The sequence below is a fragment of the Clinocottus analis genome, unplaced genomic scaffold (assembly GCF_023055335.1).
Source record: "Clinocottus analis isolate CAN_PGR_092001 unplaced genomic scaffold, fCliAna1.0.p SCAF_2, whole genome shotgun sequence".
NCBI lineage: Eukaryota > Metazoa > Chordata > Actinopteri > Perciformes > Cottidae > Clinocottus > Clinocottus analis.
Window position 1 is genome coordinate 22823011 of NW_027175931.1, and position 24995 is coordinate 22848005.

Genomic DNA, 24995 nt, shown 5'->3' on the forward strand with positions numbered 1-24995 from the left:
CGGACGCTGAAGGGGCTCGTTGAAGAAGAAAGAAAGCCGGTAGTTAAAACCATGTAACTTAACAAGAGCTGCCATGCATGTGATCCCTCTCATTATCCTCAGAGCGGAGATCTTTATCCTGCTGTCGCTGCAAAAGAGCCTCCGTGCTGAGATGTGGCTGCTGGATCCAAAGCTCGCAAAGATTTCACGTGCAACATTTCTGCACACAAAATCAATGCGTTGGTGTGGCTTTATATGTGGGAAAAAAGCTAATAATCTGTATAATGACAGGAACAGGGCCGATTCTGTAGAACTGTAGCAGCTGAAATCAATAGTTATGGTGAACCTTTTAATTCAGACACTCGTTGAAAGAAAAAACCCAATGTTATTCCCACTTCATTTGTGGGATACATTACAAGACGTAGGCTACACTGTTACCGAACCCCTTTTCTATCAACTCTGCTTTCTGCCACAATAGCTCTCTCTTTGTTCACTAGCACATACTGCTCACTCATTAGTGGCAGCCAGCAAGCAGACTGAGGTCAATTGTGTCCCTGCAGATACGACTTTGGCACTATACCGAGTAGTTCTTCACTCGTTCACCAGCTCCCTGGTTAACTTGTCTCCTGGAGCCGGTGAGTAACAGGAGGTGACTTTGGCCACTTTATAAGAGATTGATTTTCTCTTTCAGTTGGGAACTGGCATTTTCCTAAATGTTCCCTGAGGGAAAGAATTATCCAAAGTCTGTCTCTCTCTCTCTCTCTCTCTCTCTCTCTCTCACACACACACACACACACACACACACACACACACACACACACACACGCACACACACACGTGCACAAGCGAAGCACCCCTCTGTGTCTTGTAAGTGAAACACAAACAAGACTCGTACATTAAAGGCTAAGTACTTGCTCTGTACACATAGTTTAAAATGCTGCCGGCTACGGAGCGTCACCTGTATGTCTTTGCCTCGCCATCGTTTTTGTGTTTAAAAAAACAACAGATCTGAGCTATGGAGGCATATTACATTTTGCTTGACAAAGAAATATCACCCGGCTTTCTTGCTGTAACAAGGTCTTTTGTTATGATTAGGAGGTATTTTCTTTTTTTATTACAAAATTTGTTTTCATTCTCATGAAAAAGGATCTAGTATTACACAGGTTTTTGCTCATTATTAGGCATCTGTTTGGATCCTTGTCTTACCCATTAAACATATCTGTGCACATGTCAGATGTAGCCCCATACTCCAGATTTTCAGTAACTGTGAAATGCTGTAAGTAATTGCTTCTGTTCAAGACCTGAATCCAGCAAATGTATCAGTTCAAAGCGAACGTTTGCGTTTATTCATTTGTATTAGATCTCTGATTTGTTTGGAAGCTACAGGCCAATACAGTATGTTCAGTAGACGCTGCCTTGGTAAAAGGGACCAAAGTCGTTTAGTATGTGTTGAAGCTCATTTTACTGTGTTGCGTGCAATATTCACACTCAAATGTCAAATATTAGTGGGAGACCACGGATGCCGTATAGACATGTTAAATAGTATCAACACAAGTTGATATGTATTCCAGTTTATTACAGCATTATGTATCCTATATAGGACATTTCAAAGGATCCTATTAAATACACATGTAATATCTTGTACATTTTAAAATGTATCATTTGCATGTGTCCCACTGAAGGACGTAGGTAGGTAGGAGGTCTGGTGTTAAATGTTACATTATTACATCATTGTCCACTGTGAGAAACCTCATAAAGAATTCACCTTTGGCCGCGGAGGTATTTTCAGTTCAATTTGTCCGACACCGAAGCACCGGAGGTGAGAGGAGAACGGGTGACCTGTCTTTTTCTCAGAATTTGTTGGGGGAGTTAAACTCTAGGACTTCGTCTTTTCTTCTTTCAGTCATTTCTTGGCGTACATGCTGCTAATGCTGGGGACACAATTTCCGTGCCTCCATCAATAGACACACTGTAAAAGGTTGATAAGGCCTCCCCGGTTCGCTCTGATGCAGATAAGCTGCCTCACGCGGTGCATTGTTGGCTTTCTTCCCTCTTCGACGTTGCGTTTATGTGTGTTTTGGGGGGTTGTGCTCTTTATACTGTGTCCAGCGCAGTCCTCCAGAAATAATGTCTGCAAATGGCCTCTAATCGACTGTGTCCCTGTCCATCGACGGCTGGGAGATGAACCGGCGTTTGAAAAAAAAAAAACACTCAGTAATTCAAGTTTTTGCCTCCATGTGTTCAAAGGGTGAGGCGAAACAAATAGTGTCCACTTTATCAAGTCACTACTTTCCAGTATACTTGTAGCAGTGTAGTTAATGTTGAGGTGAAGTACTTAACAGCAGCTTCACAGCAGTGTTTCCAGATGTTACTACTGCGATTATGTTTGGGAACAATATAAACGATGTGGTGTCAGAATGTGAGAGAAACAATTTAAACTTGTAGATCTGTCTTTGTTCAAAACACACTGGACATGGTTTTCCTCTTTCACATGTTTTTTTCAGGCCAGGAAACTAACACTTTTGGATCAAAAGTGTTGTCTTCTCTCCAGGGAGTCAGACTTGGGTCGGGCCCAATGCAGATTTCATGCTACTCTGAACGTCGGAAGAAAAAAAAACCTGGATCGTGTCTCGCACATCAGCACTTTGCCAAACTTCTGCCATCATTTTTTGAGCTCACAATTGCAAGTTTGTGACGGCTTACATCAGGTCAGCATTGCGACACGCTGTGTTCTAGGAATCAGTGTCTGCATCACATGACAGAGGTGATGACAGAATGTGGGAGCAGATTAGACTCACACCCTATGTCACAGTTGTTGATGCACGACATCATCGAATTCAAGTGGGCTGTATTTCACGGCTTTTCTTTAGAAAATGTGCCGTTTGAGTTTTATGGAGTTGGAACGAATTTGGTTTAAATGTGTTCCTGACGTGACGAACAGGAAGCCGTGAATCAGCTTTGAAGACAACCAAAATAATAACATTTGACCATATATTAAATATAAACATTTTTTTCAGATAATACAATGTTGGAAAAATACAACATGTATCTACACATGTATTTTTTGTCGACACAACAGGTGGCAGATTATTGTGTTCCACTATTCTATTACTGCTCCTGTGAAGAGCTTTTAACTGGTGATGGAAAAGGCACAAAGTACCGATGGCTCTTTATGACCTAGATCAGCAAACAAGAGTCCAACAACAACACACTGCTGGAGGTCCGGGCAGCATTGCCGGGCCCACCGGAGGAAAGGAAAGGATCACGTGAGAACCAGAACCAGGACTGCATCAGAGGATATCTCAAGCAGCGGCCCCCAACCACCGTGCCGTGGGTCCCTTGGTACCGGTCCACACAGAAAGAATGAATGAAAAAAATCATGAGGAAGAAGAATCAGGGTCGGAACGATGTTTTATTTCGAAAAATGGCCGGTTAGATCTGTCTGTGCGTCTGATCCTTGACACATGTCAAGAGGTGACGTGATATGTTAACACAAAAATTCAACTTGGACTGGACATGAAGGTTTAAGTTCGGAGTAGACGGGACATCAAGAAAACACATTGTGTGTCATTGTTTATCATCACCCCGACAAGAAGAAGGCCGGTCTGTGAAAATATTGTCTTCGACAAAATCAGTTCGTGGTGCCAAAAGGTTTGGGGACCACTGATCTAAAGGGAATCCGGTGCTTGGAGACACTACTGCACATTGTCCACAGAGACCGCCAAAGATAACACAAGAAGAAAGTTCCTCGTAGTAGTTTGAATGAATACATTAGTGATACTGTCATCAGCAAACATACTCAATTCCCCCTGCAGCGAAAAGCGTCATGGAGGTTTATTTGACATTAATGTATTAATCTCTAAAAAACCCTTCATCCCTTACTATCCCTGTGCCTCTGTGTGAATTTAGCCATCGCTACTTTTCCACATGCAACAGTTCTTAAATCTCCACATGGGCTGAGACCCAGCTCCTAGCTCTGCCGCTAGCTGTAGTTCAGAACGAGTGTATCAGATTTCATCAGCTCGCCTGTAAATCAATCCCAGCCTCGGCCGATCAATGAAGAGGGCATCGGAGTTAATGCAACAAGCTGAGGGGCAAACCCCGAGTTTTTCCGACTTCATGTGTCACAGGAAGTTGGGGGCGACTGGGGAAGCTTTATTTTGACTCCCTCTCTTGATTTGAAACCACCGCTGACCAGTGAGCTCCCGCCACTGTAGCGGCTACTGGGGATGTGCTTTGCTCGAGGGCACATTTATGCTTGTCGTCCTTGAAGGAGAGGGTTTTGTGCTCCCTTCCTCCCGTCTATCTTATCCATTTGGCGTGCTCCTCATCTCATATACCACCAGGCCGCTGCTGCACTGACATTTCAAGGTTTATGAAGTAAAGTGATTAACTTCTGAATGTTAAAACGTGGTGCAAAATTGACATTGTTAATTTATACTGTATGCTTTATTCAACCCTGTAAATCCTCCTGCTATCTTACATGATTCCAATGAATTTCTTCTTTTCACGCGTGCCTTGTCAATAGACGGTAATTCATTTCGGCTGCAACGCATTCGGTTGAAATGAGTCCATTGACCGAAAAAACGCGACTTGGGAGAAAGCATCCAGAATTTCAAGCCGCAGCTGCTTCGTATTCCATTTGCAACTTTGTATTTTACAAGACAGAATGTCAAGTCCTTCAGAGTTTATCTGTATGCTTCCTGTACGGATGCACTAGTCTGTTTTTCATTGCGTTTAACAGGATTGTCGGCATTTTGATTAACTCTACAGCCTTCACATGGGAACGAGATACTGCGTGACGCATGCGTTCTTTCCAGTGTGATTTATGTTGCCGTGCCCAGCAACGCTACGATGACCCTAATACCCAATTGTCTCACTGCTGTTTTGCCTGGCCATGCAATGTATCTTGTTACTCAGCAAAGCAATCGTTAACCATGAACAAAGACGGGATATTTCAGCACGTGTAAGCCTGCAGACCCCAAACTGCCTGCTCAACCCAGCGGCTTTAAGCATGATGGACGTGGCCTGTTCTAATTATCAGAAGAATACTGTCCACAAGAGGGAAGTGTCATCAAGGTACTGCTGGTACATTTACCGGCAGTACCTTCACAGACCTGATCCTGTTTGGTTGCTTCTGGAGGGAAGGATTGACGGGCACATGGATGAGGAGGAAGAAAGGAAGTAAGAAAGGAAGGAATGAAGGACGGAAGGAAGGAAATGGGGTGCTAGGTACTGTTTGTCAGCTCCACCACCTCCCAGGCACACACATCCATATATAATTAAAGATATTAGGAAAATGTTTCCTCTCTCAGATCAGCTTCCAGTGTTGTTTCCCCGAGATGTAATCAACGAAACGTTACCTGACGATGAAACCACATATTTATGTTTGTCATATTTTAGCTTCCACTGCCCCACCCTGACCCGCTTGTTAGACTTGTGCTTGGTGTGAGGTTTCCAGGTCACTGACACTGCCTCACTTACTTAAGTAATTTGAAGGTAATGCTGTAATAATCGATAAATAAGTGTTTTTTCATAAGGGGGGGGGGGGGGGGGTGCTCTTTTCGTAATTGCACATCACTGAGACTAGATTAATTTAATTCCCATTCAATTGATGTATTTCATTGTGTATTTGGGTGGTAGTCTGGTAGGTATAGCGACAGTGTGGTTAATGGAGCTTCCTCCATATAGATGAGGGGGGCATGATGTCTGCTCTGCTTGTGATTCTCATTTCCCCTCCGTCTCCAAACATGTCGGATGGTAGCCTATATCCCAATGCTATATTACACTTCAGCATGCTGCATAACTGTTCCTCGTCCCACACCCCCACACCCTGTCTCCGCGACAGATCTCTCTCAACCCTCGTGGGATAGTTTTTACCCCTTTTACGCACAACTGTATCGCATCCCGCTATAAACGAGTCACATTAAAGACCCCGGGAAAGTTTAAGTGTGTGTGTGTGTGTGTGTGTGTGTGTGTGTGTGTGTGTGTGTGTGTGCGTGTGTGTGTGTGAGTGTGTGCGCGCGCGCGCGCGCGTTCTGTCCAGGCTGTGCATTCGCTTTTCGCAGGACAATCCAGGCTCCTCCCTTTGCACAACGTCACCCGATCCCGATCTCTCCCAGAGCGTCAGAGCTATTCAGCAGCACACTGTCAGCGGGGCGGTGCGCATAGCTGGACAACGCTACACTGTATTTCATCCACCACCCTCCCCCTATACATATAAAAGGAGATCGGGGAAAGGGTGGTCACGCGTTCCACCATTTCCACAGTTGCAACAACTTCACCGGCCTGCCGTGCTGATCTCTCCGACTGGCCGTGGTTGCAGACTGGAAGAACCGGGGAACTTAAAACCGGGACGGTGCCTGCAGATTGTCTGTTAGGTGCTGTGTGTGTCTGTGTCAATTTTTTTTGCGGGCGGAAGCAAAAAGGCGACCCCAAGCCCTCCCGGAGGAACTCTGCAAGTGTTGGAAAGTTCCCCAGCGCAGCATCGATCGAGGACCTCTCGCCCACTTTCCCCGATCCACAGCGCTGGAGAGGAGGGAGCGGGTCGTGCAGCCGCTGCGGTGGATGGAGGGAGCAACAACGGCCAGAGGGTTCAACTAGACGCGCTGCTTCGACACGAGCCGACTGTCTCCGTTTCTGTCTCCTCCCTGCTGTACTCCGAACACAACATATTTGAAACTCCCATCACCTCCACTGCAAATCTGCAGCAGCTTGGATCTCTTTTTCCTTTTTTGGGGGGTAGGGGGGTGGACCCAGGTTCTACTCTACTCGCAAACCTAAACATTGATGCTTTTGGCGCAGAATAGCGCAACACCGATCCTCTAGTTTTGCGAAACTCTCCCACTGCGCAGCGAGGGAGGAAGAGCAAAGCTCGGGATTTCCGAAGTGGGATTTTTTTGTTGTTGCAGAAGTTGCATGCTCGGTCTTTGTCGTCTCGAGTGAGCGCCCCCTACCACTCCCACCCCCCTCATCCACTCTCAGGTTATCAGACGAGATCCGGATAGTTTGAGGAGGCGCCATGGCGATGTGTGCGGGGATATGGATACTCCTAATGGGGCTGCACGTCCAAGGTAAGCCGCAAACCCCCATCCGAGACACGACGCGCCTCATTTTGTCATCATGTGTGTTAGTGTGTGCGTGTGTGTGTGTACGTGCTGTGCGGCGTGGTGGTGGTTTTTGATGCATGAATGAGGTGGATGGATGTGATAGCGCATCTTTTGTTGTTGTTATTTTTTGTTTCCCTTTTTGCAGCGAGATGTGCAGATTGAGTGAGAGGAAATTGGAAAGGTTTTTTTCTTCCCTCCCCAATACTACAATCCAAACGGCTGCGGAATACTTATTTGGCATGTACAAAAAAAAAAGAAAAAGATGCCGTTACCTGAGCTGCAGGCAGATGGCGATGTGTGCAAAAAAGCGTGTGGGCCAGAAGTTTGCCCAATGCCTTGATGTAAAGTGCTCCTTGCTTCATAATTGAAACCAGCGGCCTGTTAATCCTCAGCTCCTGTGTGTTAGTCGAATATAGTAAATTATTTAAAGAATTTCAAGGATCCATTGAGAGCAAATCCCTCATTTCTTACTGGGCACGACGTTTCCTGAGGAAGAGTGATTGAGGATGTGTTGACATTTGTCCTCGAGCTGTGGTCCAACATTAGAGAAATGAACCTGAATACTTAATAGATTTCAGAAGAAAGATGGAATGTGTGTGTGTGTGTGTGTGTGTGTGTGTGTGTGTGTGCTGGTGGTTTGATAAATGGAGTGATAATTTGACATTGATCATTCTGACATTAAAGCTTCCTAGAGTGGGACTAATTATTTAAACATTCCCTTGATACGAATATTTGACTCTGATCGGAAGAAGCATTGCTATTCTGGTTGTATTGACAACCTTTAAATTGGTGAACAAAACAAGCCAACAATGAGACGTGTGTGTGATCCATTATCCAGAAGAGGTGTGTGTGTGTGTGTGTGTGTGTGTGTGTGTGTGGGGGGGGGGTTAGTTAAAAGTTTACTGGTTTGTTTATGTCTTGAGCAAGTACATTCTGTCTTGCGCCTCTTCATTCATTTTCAGAAAGGGATGGAAGAGGCTCAAGTTTGATCAAGCAATGTCAGAGCATGTCTTGAATGGCAATGACATCCTCGTTCTCTGAAAATTGTGTTCTGGGCCGATACGTTTCTTACATCTGCGGTGTTGTTTCAATTTGTTTTCTGCCCCTTCTTCCACCTCCTTCAAGCTCGAGAGAACCACCATAGACGTTGACCTTGTTCGCGGCGAGGCTCCTTGTGGCGTCACGCGTTTTAAGGCCGATTGAATACTTTGATCAAAAGCCCCTGTCTGATTTACATTGAGATGATCCCTTTGCTTGTGGAGAAGATCAGGATTAACTGGTTCCCTTGGGATTCACGGTGGAAAAGCTTTTGAAGCTGTTCAATCAAGAGGGCGGAACATGTCTCAAAAATTGCACTTAAAAAGCCTCCTGGAAAACGTCTTATTTGAGTTGAACCGGGAGGTGTGTGTCCCCCCCCCCCCCCCCCCCTTCCAGCCTAATTAGGTATTATGCGAATAACTTTGCTCTTGTTGCTTTCCTTTATTCATCATTGTAGTTTATTTGTAACCAAAGTGACGGCACATTTTGTGCTCTCTCCATGGAGGGAAAGGCTTGGGGGAAGAAACAAAAACAACGTTTTACTGAAGCAGTTGTTTGGAGCCATTTCTTTTGACATGCAAAAACAAGGATTTGGTCTTTCACCCTGAGGTTAAAGGGCGTTGCCATAAATGCCCCCCAGCCTTTGATGGCTTAATTGATATACAACGTGTTCCAGACTCTTCCTTCATTACAGAAGCACAAACAAGTGGGAGAACGGGCCCAACAAATGCAAGTGGCAGCAAACCCTGTTGCAGTTATCCATCAGGGAAGGCCATTTTGTACTTGTCACGGTAATAACCATTTGAGGAAAGCACAAGAGTGCCAAATTCATAAACAGGAAATATTCCGAGCCGCTTGCCAAATGGATTATGAAATAAAAGGAACATTGAGAATAATGGATCTGTGAATAATAGTGGCTGCTCTGCTCCTGCTTTCTTATGTTAGCACTGTGCCTCTCCAGTCTGATATTTAATTGAGTGTGAACTGAGTTAGCAACCAGGTGGTTGTTTATGGCTTGGCTCCATCTCCTTGGTCCGGTTGCTGTTCCAGCCCATATAGATATCACTCTCGGCGGTGGGATAAAGAGATTTTCCAGCTCTAATTCCTCATCTTAGTTGGATTAAACATTTGGGAAATGCGGGGCTGAACAGTGGACGAGCATCTACTTTGAATGTGTTATTATTCAGGAATGGAAATTGTGTAGTTGTGAATTATGATGTTTTGTAATGATTTGGCAGCTGTATCGTTCTGCTGGAGACCCCTGTTGTCCAGCTCTGTCGGCCGTGCCCTGAATGTTTGGTACTGGGGCCGGGCAATTAATCAAATTTCATATTTAATTCCAATTTTGGCTTCCGTCGATTCTGAAAAACAATTATTGCGGCCTAATCTGTTTTGCAATCATGCTCTCTATTTACCTTGCGTTAGGTCATAAATCGAACGCACCCCTTTTTTCCCTGACTGTACCCCCGGCCGCTGGCTGGCCCTCGCTGAGTGCATGTCCTCTGTGGTGGTTAGGAATGGCCTGTGAGATTTACAGTGAGATTCACAGCATGCTTTGCTTGAACCCCGACGCTTCTCGGGGCCGGAGGGGGGCCCTGCTCTCGGAGCGCCCGTCGGCACGACGCCGTTCATGTCTTCACAACCGATGCGTTTATGAATTCATTGTTTACGAGAGCACAAAGTTCTTGATCGATCCCGCCCCTTTAATTAAGCTCCCAAAGGCTCAGCAGACAACGTTCAACTTGGACGATGTTTCCAAAATCGATGAGTAACCGTGTTGAATGATTTGGATGTAGACCAGACTAATCATGGGTTTGGAATATTGCCGTGGCCCTATTTGGTAGGAAGTTTCTCTCATACTTTTAACATCGTCGATTGATTCTCGCGTCTCTCTTCTATGAACAAGCCTTGTCAGTGAAGCCTGACTCCCAACCGCTCATTTTGACTCATGATAAGCAGCCAGTCAAGCTATGTGCGTTCAGGCCGCGTATTTCATTTGCTTTTCAGACTCCGTTCAAGCACACTGAAGTCTACCTTTTGTGTGTATAAAATGTCACGTACTCCAGCTGGATTGATTGAGCAGTCTGGGGGTCTGGCCCGGCTATGTGCAAGGGGGACAATTGCAAGCGTATTCATAAATAGTGTTGATGTGGACGTTTGATGTGGAGCACGAGAAACAGGCAGGGGGAGTGTTTCTCTCAGGCGGCTCGCTGGAGGAATACTGCACAGAACATTGTAATTAGCATCTTGACTTTCTCTGGTCTGATGAAAAGACTGCGACGGCCGCGTCATTTCATGTCGAATGACAGTTTGCGGTCCAGTGAAACGGCGGAGAGCCACCACGGGATTGTAAGGGCCTTGATGGTTTGAGTGCCAATGCAAATTGCTCTGATCCCTCGTTCCTCTGGGGAGTCTCCCTTTGGTCCCCGTTGAGGTGATGGATGGGAGAGAGAGGGAGAGCATCGAGTCCTGGAAGACTAGCTTGAGAGGAGCTGACAGGAGATTAACTTCCTTTTGCGCTGTAGAAACTAATGGAGGCACTTGGGCTACTCAAACTTCATCTCTTTGAGCATTTAGCTCATTGTGGTGCAGCTCTTTGGCAAATCCTTCTCCTGACACCGCGTAAGATGTCTCCACAAAGCTTCTTCTTTCTGTGTGCCACTGTTAAGATATTGGAAACAGAGTTGCCCTTCATTAATTTTCTTTTCTCTGGCAAAGTATTTCGAAATGGGTTTGTTTTTTTTTGCACCGCGCGCCAACAGTAAGTCGATCTGAGAGGCACATTCTCCGTTGTCTTTGTGGAGCTCCACGATGCGCATTCCCAGCCCCCGTGGTCTCCTCCGCATAAAGGCTGCGTTTCACAAGATAGATTAATAAAACATGACGATAAGCACTGAACCTAAATAATGGAAAGGTTAGGAGTGTTCTCCGGGTGCAGGAGACTGCACAAATAGCATTAAAGACTGAATGGATGTCGAATTAAGTCCGCCTCTACGATTGTTTGGAGGCTGTAGTGTACAAGCAGGATTTAAGGTCACAGCGAGAAGTAAATAATTGCTTCAAGGCCTCCGAGTGAGGAGGACGTTGTCGCTTGCCTCCGTGATGCCGAATACACTTGGATTGCCGAGTGAAGACGTTTTAGGAACACAGAAGGATATTTAAATATCACAAGTAATGTTTGTCCCAGACACCGGCTGTCTCATGCTAACAGATAGCTTGTTCTGTCAGAACATGCCATTCTGTATCGTATCGCATGTTTCCATTTGGTTTGTGAGTTTGTGGTGTTTGGCGTCTGCTGGGTGTCCTCCTATCCTCCTCTTTTTCGCTTTCTTCACACCAGACGGTCGACCATGTTGGCTCAGAATGGAAAACACGTTTATCAGGGCGCCACAGCCGCCAATTCTCTGCTTCAAATCCTCGATATGTGTCTCTGTTTCAACTCAGATCCTGGCATCAGCTAAGCAAGGAAGAAAGTAATCAATAAAGGGGATCAAATCTCGCCCTGAGCTTTTCTGATTTGGCATTAATCTGTTGAGGCCGTTTTCTTCCCATTTAGCCGATCCTTGTCGAGGGATGAAATGGTTAAATTCCCCGGTCTGTTCTTGAGAATGAGAATGACATTGACTGACTACCCTTGTTCCATATTTTCCTCGCAGTTTGTCAGATATGTGTTTCTAGCATCTAAGACCGGCTTATTATGCTTCTCCGAGTCGATGTAAATCTTCTCCGAAGGAAAAAAGTAAATAATCTCACACGTCGGAGAGATTCTCACAGTCTGCTCTGTGTTGTCTTTCTGATACTGCGTCTCGCCAATAAGCTTGTTGTGTTTCTTTGCACAGTGTTTTCCTTCAGAGCTCACTTAATGTGGTTACAACCTACAATCAGTCTTTTTAAGTGAAGGGCGAATCATATTTATTTCTCTACAAGAAACTCCATTTTCTTTTCCCGAGCCATAGTGCGAAGGGAACCCCCCGCCGTTTAATGCATCGTTTCAATTTTTCTTCTTACAGTCGTCTTGTATTTTCTGCCTCACCAGTTTAATAACAAGACGTCTCATGGGAATGCCGTGCTTTGTGTCTGGGTTTATGACGGGGGCAGTTAGTTACGGGCTGATCCGGGATTGAGGGTGTGGTTGATTCCCGGTCTTCAGCTGCGTGTCTTTAAAATAAAGCAGGTCTGATCGGTGCAGCTCCCGCCCCCCGCGGCCTGAACAAGTCAATTTACAGCAGGCAGCTGGGCTGATGGGCCTCCATTATGGGGCAAAGGAGTCCTGATAAGCACTCAGCAAGGAACCTGCTGAGTCTGTTGACGAAGTAGGGGGGCGTAATGTAGAAATACAGCCTGCAGCCAGATTGTTTTACTAAAATATCATCAAGCAATGTTTTCTGCCGCACGATTGGCATAATCGACTTTGAAGAGGTGTCAAACTGGTTCGAACTTCTCCGTTTTGCATCTACTACGTGAGCTTGTTGGAAGAAGAAAACAAAAACTTGATGGACCGGTCGTTGCCGTTGCCATGATTTGGTGTTGTTTGACTTTGTTGAATTTTGTGCTGACTCGTGCGTTCTGTTGACAAGCGCTGGCCCGCAGCGCTGCCTCTTTACGGTTGCGGGTCGGGCCGATGCATCAGCGGGTTCAAGTGTTTGAGCCAATAACAGCTTCAGTTGAATATTCAATCTCCCTGACAGCGATGTCGATCTGATGTTGGTCTTTGCCACTATTTTATCATCTGGCTGTTAAGATGAGATATTTATTGCATATAGCATATTTTTCAAAGCCAATAATATCCCCCAGAGGGCTCTTCCTTCCTGCCCAAAGTATTGGAAAGAGCTGTTTTCTACTCTCTCTCATCTGAGCTTTTCTCGTGCTTTTGACTCCCGGCTGCTGAATAAAGTGGCTTTTCCATCCTGCAAAAAACAAATTCCGCTGATAAATACCGACAGTTTTCTGAGTGTGTGACCTCAAAACGGGTCAACTTATGAGACATTGAATATCTCCACAAACTGCCCTCTCAACATTTGATTGAAAACATCCGGCACCGCCTTGGAGAACCACATCTGTCAATCGCATTACGAGCCTTCAAGCTCACCCACTGCACATGGCACCCACTGCTAAACACCCTCCGGGGCCGGAGACCGGGTGGAGTATCAGCTTGCAGAGCACATTCGATTGAAAATATCGGGCGTGTCTGCAATTTAGCGGCGGTCCCAATCTTTTGATGCGGAAAACGTGTGAAATCAAAGTCGACCCTGAAATTTCTGCCATTGTTACACAAGACTCGGAGCTGATCTCCTGCCAGAACTTCCCTTTTTTTTTTTTATCTCTTTCGCTTTACCCCTTCCTATCTCATCTCCCCTCTCCCTTTCTCTCCTGTCTCCTCGCTCTGCCTTTGAGGACGGCGCTCGCTGAGAGTCGACTTGGCGAGCACTTGATACAAAAGGGGGTTTGTTTTCATGAAATGTTTCCCTTTTTAATGAGTGATGGTGTTCGCTCATTTAATATTCCACGCTGATATCTCTCCGGGAGCCGACTGCATTTCAAAGCAGCAGCGTGGTTGTAAATGGGAATGTGGGTGAAGTTTGAAGGGGGGGTTCTTGTTATAAAGGGAGTGAGGTGGGTTGGGGGCGGGGAAGATTTATTTATTCTCCCTGACATAGAGATAAGCTTCCCGTGTTCTGCGGCTTGGTGCAAAGCTCCTTACTAACCCCGTCCTGTGCAGACAGACGAGCAGAATATGACTGATAGCGGGTCAGCTCTGCATCCGTCGTGTATTTTCCTGTCTGCGCCTCTCTCCACGCTGTGATCGACTCTGAAGATAATTCTCTTCTGTGTGAACATTTGGAGTATTTTCAGCTATTATTCCCCGCGCCCTACCCTCGGCCACAGCTGACTCTCGGTTATCGTCGTGAACTGTGATTGGGGTCAAACCTCACATGGGTGGTGGAAATTCTGTCATTTTTTCGCCCGTTTGTTAGCGCACAAGGTTCAAGCTGTGCAGCGGAAAGAGATGGAGATAAACACAGACATGGCCTGCCTTGCAGTTTGGCATTGATCCTTCCATTTTTGCTCGTAGGGTCTACTCCAAAGCAACTAATGCAGTCTGCTATTGATTCCCCAGTTTCAAGCCTGGCTGAATTTGACTCCAATGTTGCATTGTTTTCAGAAAGTCAGGTGTGCCAAATGGCCCCCGCCTCCTTTCTGTATGCCCTCTTTTTTCCTTTTCTTTTTTTAAAATTAGACAATTTATCCCTTGTATAGTGTTCGGGTCTGTGGGACCCGTTTTTATTTTTCATCAAAACAAATATAATATGATTCATTATTTTTTCAAACTCAAACTTATTAGCCTTGGCTCATTTTCTGCAAAGAACATATATCAGACAAAATGTTCATCGACCACACACTGTAACCCCCCCCTACACATTTATATTACATACAGGGTGTTTTAGTTGTTGTGGGTCCAACAGACCCACAACACCTGTTGAGTAACAAAAAATGAACACCATACAAGGGTTAACATGATAGTTTGATGTGGCCATCAGTAGGTTTTGTATGTAAATATGTGTAAATCATTGAGGTGTGTGAGTGAGGAAGTGGGACGCGTGGGAAGGGGTTGTGTTCATCCTGTTATCTCCAGCTGAGTCGGCATCGGCATCAGCGCTGCAACTATTTTAACTCATGATTTGTGTGCATGATGCAAAGCTGTAGGGTATGGCTGGGCTATGTTAAACACTATTTACTCATCTAAATGCAGTACCATAAATACACTATGTCAACAAACAAACAGGGAAAGACTCATTAAGATGTGGAATAGTAATAATAATACATGATGAGTTCATGTCTGGGTTATATCTGCTTACATGTGTTGCTTTGGCATCACATTAGATGAAGTTGTAGTAAAAGATATCCATGAATAATAAACTTTAGTTATGATGGATGATGACAGCAAGTATAGTAGATCTTGAACAGTAATCGGAAATGTTCACGCACAATAAACTTAAATTACAAAACATGAGGGTCAACTACAAATAAAAATGAATCCCATAAAGCTTTATTGCCATAGTTTTATGCACTTCTGCTTCTTTCAGTCGGCCGACATGCACTATGTGGTGACACCAGCATGTCCGTCTCCTACAGGTTACACATTTATTTGCAGCTGTTTTGCATTTATTTGATTTATTGTTTTTGGAAAGAAAAGTAATGCCTCCTGCCTCTTTAAGTTTCGCAGGGAACGCTAAAGTCTTTCAGTTGGTGTTGCAGCGGCTCTTGGCAACAGAAACCCCAGTGTTTAGGTGAGAAGACTGCCATGGTAACCAGAGCATGTTGAGCTGTGTTTGAGTTTATAAAACCAAAAAAAATGTTGCTTTGTGTCAGAGAATGATCAAGGTCATATTTAACTTCGACCTCTAGACGGCATTGACTTTTTGTCTGTTACTTCTCCCCGATTTCCCCTGAAGGTAGTCTCATGCAGAATGGTTGCATATGCAATGCCTGCTGTGCCTCCCTCACCCACCACCTCCTCACTTCTCCTTGCCTCTTCCAGCTCAATAACTTTGCCAGGGACTTTGCCACATGGGAGCTTCCACTCTGGCAGTGCACGTCTTGCTTGGCTGCGGGTTCCGCGAGTGGAATTAACCAGTCAGGAATCTGGAGAAGGCTTTGATACCAGCAAAGGAATCACGCGGGGCCATTTTGTAGTTCACAGCAATTGTCAGTTGAGCCATGAAGATGCCAAATGTCACACCAGGCCATAGAAACAGAAGGCTGGTGGGGTCAAGAGCCCCTCGCCCCCTTCCTTACCGCCCACGTGCCAAAGATATGAGCTACAACATTTGTATGACGATAAGTCATGCAGATGTAAGTGTCCACGAGAACTCCCACTCATTGAACTTAGCCCACGTAGCTTATGGCCCCAGGGAGCGAGCATGAACAAGTACAACTTCCTGCCTTCATTAATGTCCGAGCTGGATTTCATCTCGACGTGCAGCCACACGTCTTCTGGTTCACAAAGGACGCGAGGATCGTCATCATTAGTGCGGATAAACGAACGGGCTGCAACTGTTCCTCGATACTGAATGCTCAGCATTCTGGGAATGGAAGTAGACGCTAATGGCAGCTGGAACGAGGCAGCAATACCCTTCAAATACCTCTGGTCTCGGGGCGCCTCGGTTCAAACATGTTTCAGGATCGTACCTTTTAAAACAACAGCCTAGATGTGAAGAGGAAGAGGGGGAAATGGAGATTTACATGTAGAGCTTGCGGGGGATGGGAGCTCGCAGAGGGTCATGCTGTTGCTGAATGAGGCTGCGTTCCAACGGTGATTCTAGTTTGTCTTGAAATAGTGTCCTTGGCTGAGATTCTTCACACACTAACTATCTTTGAATAAAATGTGTTGCCTGTTGCATAAGTGTGCGAGTGGTACGACGTAAATTAAATTAAAAGCTCTAATGTGCTAAAGATCATAATTGCCTGCTGAATTAGCCTAATTAAAGCTTCTTTTAATTTGAGTAATGAGCGATTCAGAAGCTCAATCAGATCTTTTGAAAACAAGTGGGTTCAAGTCGAGTTAAATTGAAGCCCCATGTTTCAATGGACCGCTCAACAGGCAATGGAGGCAGTTTGGGGGATGAAACCGATTGGCTTTGCGTTACATCGCCATGGGTGTGTTTCAGCCCTGCTGTTCGGGGGAAGTTTTAGTGAAGCAAAGAAGAAATAAAAAAGTAGCAGTTCCAGTCGGTAGTGATTGCTGCTCCAGTGGAAGTCATCCAAATAACAATGGAGCTGATTCTGTATGTCGCCGTATGGGATTCAAAGGGTTAATCCTATTGATTTGGTTGTGGGATTTTCTCCATGAAATTATGATGGAAGTTTTTTCTGACTTCCTCTCATTGCTGGGGGAGATCCTCTGTGTGAGATCTGGCAGCCCCCCCCCACCCTCCTCCCCACCTCTCAACACCCCTCTTCCCAAGCTGACGGGCGCGGGACGGGTGTTTCTTTATCCCGGTAAGATCCGGGGAGGGAGTTCAACGGGGCGTGATGAGCAAACGGCCTCCTGCGCGTGGTCGCGTAGGGCGCTTAACGCGTCCGTGCGTCCGTGCGCCGTCCCGAGGCAGAGGCAGCTTCACCCTGCCAGACCCCGGTCCCCCCACCCCCTCCTGATCCTGACCCACTTTCCATTCCCCGCTCGGCGCTCCCTCTTTAATTGCCGCGCGGCACACTGAGGCCATCTGCTCGAACGAGGCCCGTCGCCATGGAGATGCTGGGAGGCTTTTCGGATTTGCTGCCGACTGACCAACAGGGAAATAGAGGTCAGGGGATGGGGGTGGGGTGTGGGACACTCTCAGGGGCACCAGGACTGGAGGCGCAGTAGCACACCTGTATGATGCAGACAGATGCTCCCATATCTTGAGGATGTACGATCTATGGCTACGAGGAGGCTACGAGGAAGCTATGAGGAGGCTTAATGTAGGGATTAATCCCTACATTAAGCCCAGACCATAAATATAATACCATTTTTATAACATTTTTAGTTAATAACATACGTGGATTTGAGCCAACACCAACAGCAGGCCAGACTGTCCCGTGACAAAGTTATAGGGAATTTGTTGTTTTTTACATACAGTAGTAATCACGAATCACTTTTGCTATGAGGAGGGTATCGGGCTATTTGTCTGTGTTAAGATCGCCCCGTCACCCCAGTCAGATGTGTATTTAGCGTCGTCTCGTCTGCCTGCTCCGATTACATTGAGTCGTGCTCCTCTACCCTCACGAGCGTCTTTGTATATTTTCCCGCTCGTGCTTATTTCCTTTCCAATGACACGCCTCGGTGAAGAAGCCGTTGCACTGTGTTTCCAATTAACACCCGGGCGTATTCTGGAGCCGTGGTCGCTTCTCGACTCCTCAGACTGTCGGCTGCAGTCGCATCAAGCCGGCCCCGTTCACACATTTCATACTGTTAAAATCTAAATGTGACATTTATATATATATATAGTTTTTTTTTTTTTTTACTTAAATGCTTTTAATGGAGTCTTGGTATTGATCTCTGGCTCAACACTGTGCTTTGAGAGACACTCTTTGTATTTACTCTTCTTTAAAGGTCAATATCGGTAACTGTCATTTCTGAAGTGCCATTTATAGGTCAATACCTCATTAGTAATCTGGCCGAGTTGGGATCAAATGCAGCTGCTGTCTTGTCTGCAGCCACTGACTTTCAAGCTCAGCCACCAGATTTTGTTAAACTGATTCAAAACTCTTTGATATCATTTCGTTCAGAAGTGTCGGCTTGAGCTGTGACATAAATACATTTCCCCTATCTTTATTAGAAGTCATTTTGTATATGAACGCGCTATACAATGGAAGAATATTTTAGGCGATGAGATGCTAAAAACAAAACGTTTCATATTTTTTCTAATTGTTATCAATAAGCCTTTCTGTTTGAGGGTTTAAGACCAGAACTCCTGCAAAACAAACCAATGTGTAGTTCTATAGTGTCTTCTAACGCTATACTCTTCCATCAGTCCAACAGATTATTATTATTATTGGCAAATTATAGCGACTTCCCTTGACTTCTGTATAAAAGTCAAAGTAATGACAAGAATAACTACGTTTGCTAGATATCGCTCCACTAAACAGAACAATCCAAAACAAACAATGTAAATCAGATTTGCTCACAATAAAACAAAAGTACTCATTTGCCCCACGTTACTGGAGATCACTCATCTGACCTGCAGGCGCATGTCACGGCAGACAGACGCAACCACGGCGGCAGGTGTACGCCTCTTCCGTGAATTCCCCGACACCGCAGTGTCTGTTTCTCCCTGACTGCTAAACAAGAAGTCAGACCTACCGAGGAGGCCTGTCAGACTTTGATGTCGTCACCATCTGCATCGGATGCCTCAGACGGCTTATTTTGCTTCTCCATCACCTGCCTGTGACAGAGTAACACAGGAGGCTGTGACAGCAGGAAAAGGGTAGCTCTGTCAATTTCAACCGCAGCGATCGCTTGATCTCCGAGCTGCTGCCAAATGTACAGTCGGAGGGCTCAAGTTAACAAGACCATGTACTCAGTGCCTGTAATTGGGCCGAGGGGAGGGGGCACCCGCTTTCGCAGTGTGGAATGACAGAGAGGGAAGGTCATGGCGTCCGAGCGCCGGATGTGTTTGCCTACCTGGCCCTCTGCTGCTGCTGCCGCCGCGCTCTGTGCGGCAGCAGCCTAGATTATGTGCTTCAGAGAGATTAATCAAATTGTGGGACGTTATGGAAGAGTGACCGAGAGTGAAGTTTCAGCCGGCCAGTCTCGCTGTGTCGAATGTTGCTTCTGCTCGCTCGCCCCGGCCTGCCATTGCCCCGAAGGGGCCATCGCATTTATAGCTCGACATGAACTGGTGCAGTGATGGGAAGTAAACGGTCTTCCAATAGGATTATGTCACTGTGTGGACGGACCCAGTTAGCCAGAGTGATTTTCATAGTCCTTGTTGTGCCAAAATCCTGATTGCAGTTTGAATGGAGGCCACGCTAAAGGAGGCCCCTAATTACCCCACCTCAAGTGCACACGCTGAGGACACCGTGGTGCCTTTTTGATTTGCCGAACAAGGGCCACCTGCTTCCTCCCTTCTTCTTCTTATTTTAACTGAGCTTTATTGCTACTTTTTAGTATCATCCGACTCTGGGGTTTCCTCTGCAACCATGTTCAGGGCTCTTTTTGAGCCCTTTACTGAAAAGAACCACATTTTTTACGGATAGCATGAGGAAGAAAGGTTGCTCGCTATTCAAAATCTACTCCACCACTCAGCGAGATATTTATTTATTTACCCACTCGATGCCATTTTCGGTCTGCCGAATCCCCGAGGAGGGAAAATGCATTAAGCCACTCACTGTATTTACTTGTGTTGAATTGATGCGGCTGTGTGAGGGCAGGCCAGAGGATGGGGGATGGGAAATTGATCATCGGCGAATGAGTGTCAGGGGAATCTAGACATTCACAACTGCTTTTCACGCGTCGGCCATGAAGGATCCATCAGGCAGAAACTGTGTGTCATCTGAGAATACAGCTCCCCACTTAGATTTAGACATTGCTGCTTGCTCAGGCATACGCACTTCAGTGGTGTGCTTTATTTGATTGTTTGAGATAATTGACTCACACTGCTTGTTTGTACCCAGTAAACCAAAACACACACACACACACACATACACACACATACACACACCCTGGTACATCCGTTTCCTCTCTCTTATGAATGATGACGATATATACTCAGGCAGTGTGGAAATCAGGGCAATTCCCCAAGTTACACTTCCTCTGAAAGTATGTATTTGTAAAATAATTGGATGGATAGCAGACTTACGAGTCCCTCGAGGAGTTTACGGCATTGATTTGAAAACACAAGGAAAATGTGAACACCTCGTAAAATCAGCAGTATTTGCTCCCCGTCGAAACGTCCTAATAGTTTACAGCGGTAGCGTTTCCCTGCCGCGCTAGCTGTTGTTTTCATGATTCCTCAGCAGCGCATCAACCCCACATCAACAAAACGGTGGCCTTTGACTTTGCAATCGCTCTTGCCAAGGATGAACCCAGGAAAAATTGCGATTTGTTTCAGAAAATAAAAGACATTGGGCGTCAGGAAGAAGTGGTTAAGTGCAGCTGGCTGCGAAGATGGCCGCCAGTATTATGATAGAAGTACAAGTGGCCGTTGGATGACTGAAGGCCGGTGGTGAAGAAATGGGAAAATGATGTGTGGATTGAGCTCTATCCAGAAGATTGTGTGTAATAGTACGAGCCTATAGTAGAGGATCTCTCGATTGAGTGGGGGAATGACATTTGTATTTGAAAAAGGTAATCCCTGGAGCAAAGGTGTGCTGTATTTAACATTTTACACAAAGAGCGTCTGCAAAACTAAGCACAGCTAAGAGTCTTTATTCTGCAAATACAGTCTGAATAATGAATGATATCCTTTTTAAAATGCCCTGTGAGATAAACAAAAGCCAGGAATGAAAGGCGTATCTGTGTGCCTTTTGAGGTTTGCCTTCCCACACACCTTGAACAGAGTTCCCATCCAACAAATCTCCTTTTTTCGTGATAAAAAGCCTGCAGAAATTTAAGAGGGGAATGAATTTAAACTACCATTCAATACTATATATATATATATATATATATATATATATATATATATATATATATATATATATATATATATATATATATATATATATATAAGAGAGAGAGAATTAAAGACATTTCGAGGCTGGGTAGGAGGCTCTCCCAGGCAGTGAATAAGCCCTTTGTACTGCATGTGTAGACTCATTTGTTTAGCGCGTCTCGATGCAGACAGACACTGCTGATTCTCATGCGGTGGATGAGAGATGAGACTTTATGAATAACGAGAGGATTACAGGCGTTGTCGCTCCGCGATAATGCAAGTTTATTTGAATCCACATAATTGTCGATTATCTCTCAATCTTTGCGGGAGTCTGAAACAAAACGTGCTCCCGCAGGTTTGACGCCTGGAATATTACAGACGCATTTGCTCAACGTTGCTGGGACGTTATTGCAAACTGCATTTTAGTCCTCAGCCCATTCCCTTGGTTAAGCAAATGTTTGATTAAAAAAAAAAAGTGCTGCACGCTGAATAAATGTAATGCAGCTACTTTCACAGGACTTTTAAAGTCTCCCAGACTTTCCTGCACTGTAGTTTATTCAGAGGATTAATTAAACAAGGTCGATTAACATTCACCACCGGCTATATCTTCCAGATTATTCACCGGCGTGACTTGAACCTTAGTTTTATGATTAATATTTATAGGGGGTTGTCAGTGGCTGTCAGCCCTGTGTGAATCAACAAGGCTTCAGAACTTAAGAGCCAGTTGATGTGTTATAAATCAAAAGTGGGGCGGGGAGAAATCCCACCGAGATGAATAAAAAAAGATCCATTTAGAAACGTGTAACCTTTCTGCGGAGATACTTACTGTGTGATTTATCGCGGCGGAGCCGGTCGCTCCTCCTTCCATCATATGTTTTAAGCATCGGCGGGGGAATGAATATGTCCGAGGGACTGAAAAGAGCTCGGGCCACGCAATGCTGTGTGCGTCGGCCTTTGTGTCGTGCAAAGTGGCCTCACACAGCAGTGAGGTACTACTACTACGATACTCACCAGATCCCCCCCCCCCCCCCAGAGCTTGCGTGCATGTGCGGAAGTATTTTTAGCGAGATGCACACGCCACGGCATCATGTTAAAGATTCAGTCAGATGGTCTTTAATGCTTTGCCCCGGAGCCCTGCAGAAGAGATGTGTTTGTACCCAGCACTGGAGGAGGGGGGGGGGGGGGGGGGGGGTCACGTGTTGACCTCATTGTGTGCATGAGTAAATGCTCTCTGCAGCTTCACTGTGCAGCCTCTCCTCCACATAATGAGGAAGCAACTTATTTCTACAGCCGATAGATTGATTTCCCTCACACACACACACACACACATCCGAGACAGAAGCATTTAACTTCTTCTCTTCTTTTTTTTCCCAACCTCAAGACGGTGTGAGCAAGGAAAGGCGGCGGCGGTGAAAAATGAAAATGGAGCCCCGTCTCTGAAAACGGAAGAAGATTTAATATTTTCAATCCCTAGAAAGCAACTGACACGCTTTATTACTGTTTGCCTCACCGCCCCGGCCCTTCAGAGGGGGCTCTGCAGTGCTCTGCAGTGGAAGAGAAAAACACTCGGCTGCTTCCTAAACATAGAGGTTAATGTCTTATACACCCCCACCATCGGTTGACATGAATGTCTTGCTGTCTTAAGTGTAATGTATGTTAATGTATGTTAAATGTATTTTTAAACAGCGCAGGCACAGAAGGTGATGGAAGACAGACGGATCTGTCTTCTGCCGTGCCCAACTCTAGTGTCCCGACCTCATGAAAGTCCCACAACCCATCTTTCCCCGAATACCCCCCCCCTCCCCCCTCGAAAATTGCAGCCGGACCGCTTCCTTCCTCGGTACATTAGCTCCCGCAGCCTGCGTTGCTTCACTGGAGCAGATGCAGCCCGAAGAAAACAAAAGCCGGCGGGCCAGGGGGTTAATCGCACACATCTAGAGGTCTGCGGCGGTGTTGCCAGGTGTGACACACTCAAAGTACACTTGGCTTCCCCTCCTGTTGCTGCCCTTTGACCTCTGTCTGTCACACCAAGTGGGTTTGCGAGCACATAAAAAGGTTCTCCAAAAGGTTCTGTATAATATCCTGATCCTAAAGAATTTTCTTCCAACCTCCCAGTTTAAATAGCAGTTGTATACCCCCCCAACCCCTCCGTCCTCCCCTTCCCTCCCGCCGCCTCTGCTATTCAGCGGGACAAGCAATAATTAGCATCAATATCTCAGTCGATCATAATCCTCAAACTGTGGGGAGCCACAAATTGTGATTAATGTCTGAAAGAAAAACAGCACAGCGGTCCGGAGAGATGATTGATAAGGTCTAGAATTCAGCACAGCGTCTTACGATGATGACGACAAAGGGCCACACCGTGCACTTGTTTCATACATTACTTTGTGGCAAAGACTGAACTTTCTGCGATCATGTTTTCTCTTCCAACTTGGTGGCATCTGATTGCGTGCCAGCGCATGCTTTGTTTCAGCCCTCTTCGATTGTCTGAATACACCAGAGCTGCCGACATGAAAATAGTTCTTCCCTCTCCTTCGTTGATTCGTCACATTCCCATCGTAGCTCAGATGGTATTGCTTGTGACAGATTGCATTTGAGTAAGGCCAGAGTTGTACATCAATATGCCAGTGAGATTTTCTATTATGTCGTCTCTTGGCAACAGATTGACTTTGTTTGCATGGTCTTGAAGACGGACTCGACAACAACTGGTTCTGGCGTATCCAACCCATTTGAGAACGAGGTTGATACCTTGTGAAGAACATGAAGGTTGTCTGTTGGCCTCGCATTGTAACAACACATAATGTGGAATTTTCCCGGGCTTGTGTTGCCGCTGTTAAATTCTTGTTAAGTCTGTTACATGCTTATCGTTCCTCTCGGCTCCCAGTGATGCGTTTGTGTGGGAAAATGCCAGTTTCCTCTTTTGAATGCCTCTCCCTAAGACACAGCTGCCTACTTAGATAGCTAATGGCTGTGTTTCTGTGCTGCGGCGCTACGAGCCGAGTGTGGCATGATGGCATTTGTCCTGACCGCCCGAGGCCCGGTCTGTCATGGTGTATCAGGCCAGACCAGTGGCCTTGACACACACGCACACACACACACACACACACACACACACACACACACGAACCCTCCAGGTGCCGAAGCTCACAGAGGAGACACAGGAGTTTAATGTTCAGCACCCGGAAATGCATTTGTCGGTGTTTGGTGTAGGGGACGGGGGGTCGGGACGGGCGACTGACGTCGAGGAGGTGTTACATTTTCTCCTCTCAGCAGCTGGCACTACAGAGGTATTTCACAGTGCTAAAGGAGATATTTTTGTATTATTTACTTGGCATCTTGTTCTCAGCAACAACCGTCATGATTTTCGCGGTGCATTTCGCTAGAGATCCCTCTGCCAGCCAACGGCGTGTCCAGCTCTGTGGCATCTGCTTCCTTGGATTTACTGTTGATTTAGTTGATCTGTTTGGGCATTGGCCTTTTCTTCGTCTGCTCTGTCACAGTGCTGCTCGTGCTAAACCCTCCTCCCTCCCAACGCTCCCCTGTTTATTTCCAACCAACTATTGTGTCCTGCTTTTGCAAACTCTAACCACATCACTTTCTTCTCTCCTCCTCAGGCATTCAGCACAGCACATCGAAAAGCCGCCACGACCCAGTGTTCTCTGTCTCTCTTTATTTAATTTCCTTTTTTTGTGTGTGTGTGTGTGTTTTCCTTGAACTAATGACAGCAAATCAAGCA

General features: G+C 45.8%; 1 protein-coding gene across 3 annotated transcripts in view; it reads left to right on the top strand.

Moving 5' to 3' along the window:
- Nucleotides 1–6141: 6141 nt before the first annotated feature.
- Nucleotides 6142–24995, top strand: part of nectin1b (nectin cell adhesion molecule 1b) — a 144821-nt gene continuing 125967 nt past the window's right edge. For all 3 annotated transcript variants that reach the window (XM_068584654.1, XM_068584652.1, XM_068584653.1), the window contains exon 1: nt 6142–7052. In XM_068584654.1, the coding sequence (XP_068440755.1) occupies nt 7001–7052 (52 nt within the window). In that variant the 5' untranslated portion in view covers nt 6142–7000. The remainder of the gene's footprint in view (nt 7053–24995) is intronic.